The 12,514-nt window shown below is 33.2% G+C and overlaps 1 protein-coding gene across 4 annotated transcripts in view; it reads left to right on the top strand.

Annotated features, from left to right (window-relative positions):
• LOC128997961 (IQ motif and SEC7 domain-containing protein 1) overlaps positions 1 to 12,514 on the top strand; it is a 52,926-nt gene that overhangs the window by 33,451 nt on the left and 6,961 nt on the right. For 3 of the 4 annotated variants that reach the window (XM_054423830.1, XM_054423828.1, XM_054423827.1), the window contains exons 8-14: positions 1,049 to 1,141; positions 2,509 to 2,726; positions 3,426 to 3,715; positions 6,472 to 6,611; positions 6,966 to 7,191; positions 8,325 to 8,514; positions 8,917 to 9,104. In XM_054423830.1, coding sequence (XP_054279805.1) covers positions 1,049 to 1,141; positions 2,509 to 2,726; positions 3,426 to 3,715; positions 6,472 to 6,611; positions 6,966 to 7,191; positions 8,325 to 8,514; positions 8,917 to 9,104 — 1,345 coding nt within the window. The remainder of the gene's footprint in view (positions 1 to 1,048; positions 1,142 to 2,508; positions 2,727 to 3,425; positions 3,716 to 6,471; positions 6,612 to 6,965; positions 7,192 to 8,324; positions 8,515 to 8,916; positions 9,105 to 12,514) is intronic. The other variant, XM_054423829.1, reaches the window with a different exon arrangement.

The following is a 12,514-nucleotide window of genomic DNA, read 5'->3' as shown; positions in this document are numbered from 1 at the left end:
TAGTAAAGTGGTGTCATCAGCATAAATTATTGAATGGATATTGAGATTTTGAGACAAGTCGTTTATGTATACTAAGAAAAAGAAAGGGCCTAAAACAGAACCCTGAGGGACAACGGTCTCTACAGGTTTCATAGCAGAACATTTATTTTTTACTGATACATACTGTTTTCTGTCATACAAATATGATTGAATAATTTTTATTGTGCCATCTTCAATGCCATAATATGATAATTTACGTAGTAATACATCAAAAGGAACACTATCAAAGGCTTTACTAAGATCACACAAAACTAGCGAAACCGACTCCTTATTTTCAAATGCATTTAGTGATAAATCTGTTAAGTTAAGTACTGCCGAGGTGGTAGACTTACCAGGACGGAAACCATGCTGGCATTCAGAAAATAAATGTTGGGACTCGAAAAAATAAAACTAAGTTGATTGTACATTAGAGATTCAAATATTTTAGAGAATATCGGAATAATAGAGATAGGTCTGTAATTTTGATGTAAATTTGTATCTCCTTTTTTAAAAACTGGAATCACTTTAGACATTTTGAGCAATGAGGAAAAGTATCCTTCTGACATACATTTGTTAAAAATAAAAGCAAGTGGCTCACTTATTATATGGATGGTTTGTTTCAGTATTGAGTTAGACAGCCAATAATAATCCATTGAATTAGAGTTGGAGAATTTAGATACTACTTGTATTACATCAGTTGAGGAAATTTCTGACCATGTAAACATTGTTGTGTTTTTTGGAATACTACTCAAGAGTTCTACTGGATTATTGGGACCGAGATTAGTTCCTTTGCTTAACTGATTTATTGAGTCTATAAAGAAATTGTTAAATTCATCCGGATCTAAATTGATTTGTTATGACTTTTAGTAGTTTATTTGTCGTCTGCTCAAATATTTCCCTGTTGAAAACCCTACTCTGGTCAGTTGACAGAGGATTATAATGTAATATTGTGTAGTGCTAGAATTAATTAAAACTCCAATCAGGTAAGCTTGCTTTTACACCTAGAATGTAAGAATGAATGTTTCTTTAGCCAGGGTCTCCAGACCACCAGTCCCAGTCCAATCTGGTGAAAGATTCCGCTGGCAGTCAAGGTTTTCCTCACGAACAACACAATTTTTACAAGGTTCGCAATCGCTATGGTTTTCTGGTGGTCATCACAAGAATATCTGACTGTTTTCGCCAGCTAATCTGTAGTAATGTTGTCGCCAAATGTTTTGCTTTGTGTGTATGAATGCTCTATAGTCGCTTGTTCAATTATTAAACAAAATTTCATTTTGTAGCAATTTTACTACTGATTTTGACACTCAGAATATTTGATGCAAAAATAAATCAGTTAGGAATTGTGCTAGTAGAATTGATTCATAAACTGCTTCGAGTTGATTGTTTGGCTATTTAACAATTTTTTTATTTATTTTGACACTTCTAGGATATTTGTGACAAAAATTAGTTGGGTAGGAAGTGTGTTCGTAGAATTGATTCATACACTTCCTGTTGATTGATAGCTCATATCTAGTGTGTGATGGATTGTAATGTTTTGCTTGGTAAGAGCTTGTGTTTATTCTACCATTTTGTTGTTTGTGCTTCTTTTAGACGTTTCTCAAAGTGGTTCATAATGTGGCCAATAATTTGGAGACATTGAGACCACCAAATGAGTTCTACACAATGAGTTCAGCAGGACTTTGCATAGATTACCCCTTTTTCATCCCTTTTTCGAGTGTTTTATATCAACGTTGACTGTGTTCTAAGGTCCTGTGTAGTAAGTTACTGAAAATTTCTTTCACTTTTACTCTGGCAACTCTTATTCATCCAGTCATTCAGTCAGCAATAATTTGATCAAACATTCCTTTTGTCGTAGAAAAGTAGTAATGTGTGGATTTTGTATTTCATGATTTGACAATTTGTGTTTGTGTGTTGTTGGTATTGCTTTTGAATATATCTAGGGGTAAATTATTTAAGAGTGGAAGATTTTTTTTAAATTTTGTGCATGGGTAAACCAATAATTAAGTTAAGTTTTGTAGCTGTTCAAATCTTAAAATATTTGTTTTCTTTATAACAAGTTTGAATAAAATATGGTTTTGGTAAACCTAGCGTATCTAATACATTTTGTATATAAAATATAAAAATGTAAAAAGAGCAATTGTACCTGGAAACTTCTCATTTCTATGATTGCTTAAAATAATTGTGTTTTGCCTAAAAAGTCTAATTTTACTTAAAAGATCCATTGAAAATGTTATAAAGTGCAAATTATAATTTACATTGACAATTTTTTGTGGAATTTCAATTGTTATGAATCTATTTTGAGTCAAAAGATTGCAGAAAAATATCTTACATTTTTCACTGTTTACGGAATTCATACAATTCCTTTCTATAAATGTTTTTATTTCTATTCAAGAAGCCATATTTCTATCTTGGTTCCATGCCTGATTTAATTTCTGAATAGGACTCAATTAAAGTATGTAAGCCTAGCTAACATATTTTATGTATGTTCAGGCATCAGAGATGGTACGTAAGAGGCAGTACCGGGTCGGACTCAACTTGTTCAACAAGAAGCCCGAGAGAGGAATCTCATACCTTGTGCGTCAAGGCTTCCTAGAAAACTCACCTCAAAGTGTTGCGAGGTTCCTCATATCTCGCAAGGGTCTGAGCAAACAAATGATTGGAGAATATCTCGGAAATCTGCAGAACTCTTTTAACAGCGAAGTGTTAGGGTATGGAGAACACACAATTTTGATCTTTACACAGAGAAGTAAGGTACAGAGAAAACTTGCTTCTGGTACGACCGTGTGCCGTAGTATGTTGTGCCGGAAATATGAGTAAGAAAGAGCCTGAGCGGCAAACACTGTGGGGAATTACTATCACACAGGGCACAGGTCTTCCTCCACCGTCAGCGCAGTACATGAGGGCGAGGGGTCGGTTTTGGACTTTGTCCTGGACACCACTTAAGTGTACCAGTGAATGTTTCCTCTGTACCTCACTTCCCTGTGATCTTTAGCAGTATTTATATACCAGATAAATAAGTTCACTTAAATATTTTATCTTTTGAAGATATAGTAAATGTAACATAAGAGAGTTGACATAGCAAAATCAAATTGTGTTTTGTAGTATGTCATGGTGAAATAATGCCAAAAGCAATCAATTTGAACCCAAAATTGTCGAGTACCTATTAGTGAACATGTTAACTTTGTAAGATTTATGTTTATAATTGTAATTTCACTTTTTTATCGTATTGACCACACCGAGGTTTTTGTGTAGTATCCACCACTCCAGGTCAGGTTAAGTTAGGTTATTTGTACATTAAAAAATACATTTACTTGAATTTAAAATGTTTGGCTACTTAACCTCACCTGTTGTGTATCATTAAAGTACCATTTTAGTATTACATGTGTATAACATGTGAGTATTTACAGGTATTTTGCTCAAGAGTTGGATCTATCGGGGATGCAGGTGGATGTGGCTCTCCGCAAGTTTCAGACATACTTTCGTATGCCAGGAGAGGCGCAGAAGATAGAGAGGCTGATGGAAGTGTTTAGTCACAGATATTGCCACTGTAACCGTGACGTTGTGGCGAGACTGAGGAATATGGATACCATTTTTGTGCTGGCATTTGCCATCATCATGTTGAACACCGACCTGCATACTCCGAATATTAAACCTGAACGCCGTATGAAGCTAGACGATTTTATTAAAAATCTCAGAGGTAAATTTTGATTCCAAAATGTAACGTTAGTTTTAGTACATTACATGAGCCATATAGGTATAGTCCTTTCAGAGGTGTACTAGTCTTCAAGCCTCCTATTCCTTAACGCCTCTAATTCTTGGCCCGTTTGTGATTTTCTTTATTTGTTTTGTGTGCTTAAAATGTTCTGTAATAATGAGCATCATTTAAATTGTTAGTTCTACACCTTCTAGAATAGGAAGAAAACAGTCTGCCTCATTACTAAAGGGTGATCAAAGTTGATATAGTATTAAATCATTTTTTGTCTCTCAATCCCAATTTTAATTTATAAAACTCATGCAACCCCTGTAACTGACATTATAAAACTTAACAAGTTTAACTTGTGTGTTAAAGTTAGGTTATTTTATTTCACATTCCCGATAAATCACAAATGTAGACATTAAATGGAAAAAAACCGTTTGATTACAAGACTAAAATGACGATCTTGACTTGAACAGTACAAAAAAAGTGTTCAATGATTAATGATAAGAAATAACAAAGCAAGTACATGATCTAATCTACTTATTTCCGATTTTATTGCCTTAACATAATAAACATCTGAGAATGTACCTGAGTACTTCCATAGTTTGAAGGATTTGCTAGAACCACAAGTCACAAATATCCTTGTTGGTTTTCATTACATTCCACTGACAGTAACACTACCTCAAAACATCTCAATTTTACTACTGTATTTTAAACTTTTGTTTTTACTTTTTTAGACTTTGCTTTTCTTTTAACATTATCCCTTTTTTTGTTTGACCAAATCGTAAAATTGAACTTAAATAATTCTAGCAACAGCTGCTTATTTTTTTAAATAATCAAAAACACATATTTTGCCTTTTAAATAGGATGGAGAGGACACAGCTAACTGACCTGATGAATGGTTGGAGATGAGTCAAAGAACGTATAAAATATATGCACAAACACAAAAAATGCTTGATATTCCGCCTGTTTCAAAGGTTTCTTCAGAAGTAGGCCTAGATGGCAGTTACAAAAACAATAGTTTAAAATAAGATATCACAGTTTAAATTCAAAATGTCTAACTGACACAACACAAAGCACTAAATATATAGCCCAGTCAATGAAGGTTGTATGTCGCAACTAATTAGGGGAATCTGAATTTTTGCAGGGTGTTAGTATACAAAGTAGACAGAACCAAATGCCAAAGTCCTGACCCCCACCCCTCCCAAACATTGCGTGAGCAGTACTTTGGTTAAATACTCATAGCTCAAAAACTAATATAGTTACAGACGTGATTCTTTTTTTTATTGTAAGACTAGATTACTTACGTCTTTTTTTTTATATTACACCATACAATATGGCGAACAAATTACTTAGTATGCGTTTTTTATGTAAATAGCTTACTTTAACTGTAGTATTTATATACATGCAAAAAATGTCTCTGCTAATTACAAAATCTTACTTTAACCAAATATATCTTTTTATCGTTACACTGTGGGAAGAAACGTCTCGGACAAAACTTAGAGATAATTTAATTAGCTTTAAAAAGATGTATCTAACATTGCTTACCATTATAATAATGGCTTCACAGAGAGCGACGAAACAGTAGTGGGTACCGTGCCACGCCGCTCCTAGCAGTGCCGCTGTCCCGTTGACACTCGCCACTGAGATGCACCATACTCGTATCTCGAATTTGTTTACTCGTATCCTTAGTCTTGTGTTATTTAGAGAGCAGCAATGTGATAATTTTCACTTCAAAGTTTCCATAAAAAAATATAGATTTAGTTCACTTTTATCACTAAATAATAAAATTGTACTGTCTAGGTTCTCTTGTTTACTTTAAAAATCTTAGTTTTGCGATACAATAAATGCAAGATTTTTTATACATCAAACAGATTTTTTACATCTTCTTATTTCCTGCACAACGAATAATATTTTTACTAATTTTTCTTTTAAGCCGTTTACAAAGGATTGTTTGCCAGCATGTCATCTGTTTGGTCCATGTATTCCACTGCAGTGTCCGCACATAGACGTGCAATCAAACCAGGCTTTTCGGCAGCTACAGTTTGTAACACACAATGTCTTACAGTTGCAAGATATTAATAGGAGCAGTTCACTTGGAGCAGGGGGATTCGTCATTGGCTTAGGTATCAGCCTATTGTTTGATGTATACTGCCAACCCCACTCTTCTGCTGGAAGTTTAAAACCTAACAAAGCTTGAATCTGGTGGTAAACCCTCAATAGATGCTGATGAGCAACAGCACAATAAAATCGCGTCTCTAACTATATTATTTTTCGATCTATGAGTATTTGTCCAAAGAACTGCTCTTGCGATATTTTTGAGGGGGTGGGAGGAAAGCAAGAGGGGTGGAGGTCGGGACTTGGTAGTTTTTTATCGTGTACCTTGTATACTAACACTGCAAAAGTTCAACTTTCCCTTAGCATTTTTCTACCTTTATTGACTAGGTTAATAGGCACATTGCAATATTGTATTTACATATAGTAAGTATATATTGAAAAGCAAATTAGTTTTGTCCATGAAAATAAATAAATACAAGCTAAATGCTTTTTCCTAAAAACATATTTTGTACTTTGTCGTCTATTTTAAGCTTGGTAAAGATAAAAAGTTTATTAGAGCTGAACTAGCAATTCCTATTTATAGTAAAAATGTTATTTCACAATTTGTCTCACTAGTGTTATGTAAAATCGGTGAACAGTATTCTACTGTGATAAATAATTGAATAAATTGTTAACTTATCAATGTTTCTCATTTACAGGCATTGACGATTGCTGTGACATAGATAGAGACATGCTGGTGGGCATCTACGAGCGTGTCAAAGCAAATGAGTTCAAACCTGGCTCTGACCATGTCACTCAAGTACTCAAAGTTCAGTCTACAATTGTTGGGAAAAAACCGGTAAGTTTATGTACTTCTATAAACCATTTGATTTATATTGTTGATTACTGTAATGGTCATGGTTAATGTAAAAAAATATCTTTTGGATTATAGAATAGTAGAACCAAATGTTGTCACCACGAATATTTTACCAGATGGTAAACAAACAAAATAATTTGAATTAAATTACTACTTGTATTACTACTAGTTATCTTGTCTATGGCCATTCATCCTGGTTCTGAGGCTATTGGTGGATAGGCCTACATACTGTGCCTCACATTGATTACATGTGTTAACAGGTACTTTAACCCATAATAGTCAATATAGCAGTTTGAGGCTATAACAATGACTTTTAATACATGTTGATGTCAACAGAATATGGCTTTGCCCCATCGAAGACTTGTTTGCTACTGTCGGCTATATGAAGTGCCAGACGTCAACAAAAAGGAAAGGCCTGGAGTCCATCAAAGGGAGGTCTTCTTGTTTAACGACTTACTTGTTATTACCAAAATTCTGAGTAAGAAGAAGAGTTCAGTTACCTACACATTCCGACAGAGCTTCTCTCTTCAAGGCCTAGTTGTTACTCTATTTCAAGTGCCATGTAAGTATTAGTGAGTTTTCCAACAGGAAAGTAGCCCATTTCTTGAAGTCTACATGGCAAGAGCTGGGTCCAGGGTCATTCTACTGTTTAAAGGTCAAAAATACCTTTTGTAAAAAATTTTGAATATGTGTGTCCGAATAATACTAGTATAAATTTTCAAAAAAGCATTGGTTTTTGTGCCAACATTGGTTTTAGAAAATTCTTAAAATAGTGTTTATAGTTTAAACACAGTACGCTTTCTCGCATGATATCTTTATCTAAAATAAATTAATAGTAGATTTATTTATCGATTCATTGACAAATCGTGACAAAATTTATCAAATTCCTCTATTTCATGTAAACCATTTAAAATACAAATTTTCCTCATAGCAGCAAATCTAAAAACCCATTAATCAAGATGTGGTTACAACAAATTACAAAATGTGTACTTTATATAGTTGGTGCCAAAAAGTTAATAGGCTCAAAAGTCGCAATGCTCCATAACAGTAAACAATTTTATTTTTATCATGGGTGCTGATGTAAGAGTAAATTTCCTTATCATGAGCCTCTTTGTATGAATCTATTAAAAAACTATAAATATAAATATTTCTAATCTGCAAGTTCACTGCGCTATGATGACATTTCCCTCAAAAATAGCTTATGAGAATTAAATGTTTGATCCTTTAAGCTAAAATTTAAAAACACATTATACCCGGTATTTTAAAAATGGTTTGGACTTTTGGTTAGTTGGTGTAATTTAATTAAGTACCGGAAGCTAGCTTTTAAATAACATCTTCTGGGTAGCTGAGTAGTTGTATCACCTTCCAATCTGAAGGTCGCTGGTTCCTTTCCAAGAAGAGTCGATTCTGAATCCAGATGCCTTTTCTCATTGGGCTTTCAATTAATGCAACAACAACTAAGATCGACTTATAAAAACAAAGGGTCAACATTAGACAATAACAATGGTTTTTGCATAACCCCTAAAAAAAAAATTGTAAAAACTGTAAATTCACTGTAAAATTCTGAGACATGTGGTTTACAGCCCACCTAAACAAATACAAAAATCATTTTGAGAAAAGAAAGTTGTCTCATTATTATGTATATATCCTCTATTACAACATATGGAAAATATATTTATCTGATGGTATTTTCAGACTACGCATACGGGATCAAACTTTCTCAGCGGGTGGACAGTCACACGCTGATCATCTTCAATGCCCGCAACGACCACGATCGCTGCAAGTTCGCTGAGGATATGCGGGAAAGTATTAGTGAGATGGACGAGATGGAAAGTCTGCGGATAGAAGCAGAACTGGAACGTCAAAAGAGCAACCGTGGTGGAAGGTAAGCTTACCTGAATAAATTGGCTTTATAGTGGTTGCAATGTGGTTTTTAAATATTTGTAACCTTCAACAGATTTTTAAAGTAGCCTTTTCAATTCAATTTTTAGAATCGAAAAAATTAACATTATCACATTGTTTACTTACTTTACAGCACTGTGTGGTACAGTAACGGACAATGGGGTTTAAGGATTGTTAGAAAAGAAGTAAAATTAATGCGCTAAAAGTAATGTTTTGATTGCCAACTTATCAGCTGGTAACGAATTTAATTTTTGATCTGGAAACTAACCCATTATTTCCTGAACCTAGGAATTGGGGGGCTAGCTTACCTTATGATCTGTCCAGCCCATTATTTTGAGGGTCGGCCGCCCGTTCGTTATTAATGTAATAATGTTTGTGTTTGTAGGTCTGGTGGCAGTGGGGGAGTAGAGAACAGAGACAGTGGTGTGGCCGACGTAGAGGTGTGTCCATGTATACAGTCTCCAGTCAACAACAATCCTCCCGATACCAAGCCTATCTCCGTCGAGCTACCTCACTCTTCACAACTTAAGCGTTCTGCCCTCAGCAATTCCTTACTTGATATTCATGACCAGTGTGAGTGTATTCCTAACACTTATTATTGATACTCACACATCACGCTCTCTATACAGTGGAACCTCGATAACAAGTCACCCCTGATAACAAGTGCCATTATCAAATAGAATTGTATACTACCCCTAATCACATGTTATCACAAACCTCGATAAGAAGTCGACCTTGATATCAAGTTTTTAATCTTGATAAGTCAATCTGATTGATAACCAATCTTATTTAATATTCCTCATGAGATACTTGTCACCGAGGTTCTACTGTACTTATTTGTACAGTTAGTTTAAGTTATTAGGTCACCAAAGCGGCTTTGATAATTCCTTATTTAATGCTTTATTTATTTATAATCTCTGCTTGTGAATAATTTATGTGGCATGAAATGTTTGAATGTACAGTTACAGTAGGCTCTCTCTTGATCCGATCCGTTTGGTTCAAAAAGCAAACAATTTTTCTATTCACAACTCACTTTTATAGTGCTGTACGGATTACATCTCTTGTATCCCTTATTATTAGGGGTGTGCGATGCATCGAAAATGATTTCGATTCAGTGGTGCTCAAAAAACCTATTCAATTCATGAGGGAGTCAGTATCCATATACGAAAAACGCCTGCAGAAAGTCAATGCAATACCCGCAATACAGGTGCGCGTTCTTGTTGCGTTTTCTTTGCGAAGGCATTCTCATTTAATTTATTCTTTGCATGTAACTACTGCTTTAATTGTTTTATAATTTTTTGTTTTGGCATTGCAAATGATGAAAATTTTGTTAAGTGTAAGCAGTGTGAGACATGTTTTACTATTGTAAACATAGCCAAAACAAGTGACTCCAAAATCATTATAAAAATAAGACAAGTCTGAAAAATTTTTACTTGATACTTAACTATTAGGATTAATGTTTTAGACTGATAAATTTGGTATTTTTGTTGTTTTGAAGCTATATATACTTTGTAGTTTTTAGGTCTGTTTCTATCCTCTCATTTGATCAATGTAAACCAAATGAAAGTTTCAGTATAAATCTTACAAATGATTTATTTGTTTACACCAAAACATATCTATTTGTAAAATCAATATTATAAAATAGGTAACGTGCATAACAATATGATTCTGCAAGTAAAAATATTATGAAATAGGCAAGTAAAGCAGCTCACTGAAATTTCCGGCAATAAGTTACAGGTTCTTTTATTTAATATATGATATTTGTTGTTGCTTCACACACCTCTACTTATTATTGAATATTAGTTGGCAGCATTGTAGAACTCTACACATTATGTGTTTTTGAAACATCCGCTCTTGTTTTATGTATTAAGATGGTTGGTTTGGAATTTTTTTGTTCAAAAGGGTATCAGTCCCAACGTGTCCAAGAGAGAGTCCACTGTATTATTATTATTTATTTGTGTATGATTGGGAGATTTAGGATATTGTTAGATTATTGAATAATTACTTACAGCTCACACACAGATGCTAAGAGTTATACAGGGTGATTGATATAAGTGTGCCAGCCGTTTTATTTGAATATAATGGTATAAGATAATAATGGTTAAAGTTTTGAAATTTCTCCATGAGAAAGAGTTTCGATAAAGGCCTAAGCAAGCATGCCAGCTGTTTTATACGAAAACCATTCAAAATTTCACAACTTAAACCATTATTATCTTTGAAACGGTTAGGTTTATGAAAAAAATCACAAGAATAAAATCGTCTTAAAATTACATTTTCTACCAGAATACGTCATAAAATACAGAGTGTTCCATAAGAAAAATCAAAGTTGGCGGCCATATTGGAAAAATGGCGGCTATAATAATTTTTTCGACTTTACTACAATTTTTTAAATAAAAAGTCCAAGGCACTTACCATTTAACTTTTTTTGATATCTCTTATGGTTTTCGAATAAAACGGCTGGCACACTTATATCAATCACCCTGTATTTCCGCCAATCTTGGGTTTTAATTTGGAAATTCTAAAAAAAACAGGACTGATTACTATTACAGTTATTTTTTTTGGTTTAATTTGTGTTAAACACATAAACTAATTAAAGTATATCATATACAAAATAAATAAAATATAAATTAGCTTAAAATATATTATTTTGGATAAACTTGAACTTTCCTAAAACATTCAATTCGACATCACTTTATGACACCATCATCACTTTATTTCAACTTTATTCATCTTGTTACCTTTTATTTATTGTTTTTTTCTCATTTGTAAATTTTCAAGCCAATTGAATGTTTACATTAGGTTAAGTTCCTTAATTAAGTCATTGTGCTAGCTTGTGCTTCTACAAGCATTTTATTTATATTTAATTTATGCTTCATTATGCAACTTAAAAATCAAATATTAGTCTTTTGTGGAATATAATTAAATTGTGGTGAATATATTAGCTATATTTTTTTAGTTTCAAAAATGCTGTATAAATTTGGTATACTATTGCATGTATTTTGTATAGAACTTTCATCAATTCAATTTTTTTGTTCAACATGTTTTCGAAACCTAGTGGCCACGAGACATTAACATTCTAAACTGAAAGCAAGCCAATCATAAACTCTTAGAGTTCATATTAGTTTATTTACACTTCACAGCTAAACATAGAAAACACTTTTCATCTCAAAAGTTAAAGAACAGAAACAATATTCTAACAGACAAAACTTTGTTGTAACATGTGGCTGATTTGGTTTATTAGGTTGTTTAAAAATAATGTAATAAGAATTGAACGGAAACATATTTTTTTAAATATTCTTTTAAGCATATATCCACAGCTGAAATATTATCCGTGCAATACAAGTAATAGTTTACAAAGAGTCTACTTAATTAGATTCATTCCAACTTCAGACATTATTTTCGTCTTGATTTGTGTTTTCATCAATTTAAACCGCATATACTTTATTTTATGTGGTTGCAATAACCTTTCCTGGACTATAGGCGGATGTATCCGCTATAATTTTGTGCATAGAGGACGGTAGGTGGATATATCCGATAGGAGGATATATCCGCCGATTATTACAACATCTATTGTTATAGGCTAACAACATCAATCTTCGTAAAAAAAAAACGGTTTAAAAAAATATATATATAAAAAAATATATACAGGGTGACAAAAAAGTCTGGAAACGGCTTAATATCTTTTTAACTAAATCCGTTAGAAAATTCAAACTTTTCACATCAACTTACATCTATAAAAACTACTTTTTCCAAGCATTTTAATGTTTTTACCTCCACCAGGGGACGACCCATGAGGAGTAGGTACATAATCTTTAATGTAAGCATAGGTTGATATGCACATCATTTTAAAGGTCTGGTCAAGTGGAGTTCATTGCTGGAAACCGCATCTCAAAAGATTCATTCGTTACAAAATGGCGGCATTTCAAAGTTCTTGTGGAATATACCTTTACAGGCCTTAATATTGGTAAATAGTAAATACTCGT

The sequence above is a fragment of the Macrosteles quadrilineatus genome, unplaced genomic scaffold (assembly GCF_028750875.1).
Source record: "Macrosteles quadrilineatus isolate MER2022 unplaced genomic scaffold, UCM_ALF_1.0 Scaffold_7__1_contigs__length_78375512, whole genome shotgun sequence".
In the NCBI taxonomy this organism is placed as follows: Eukaryota; Metazoa; Arthropoda; class Insecta; order Hemiptera; family Cicadellidae; genus Macrosteles; species Macrosteles quadrilineatus.
The sequence above is the reverse complement of the archived record's forward strand: the minus strand, read 5'-3'. Positions and strand labels throughout refer to the sequence as shown.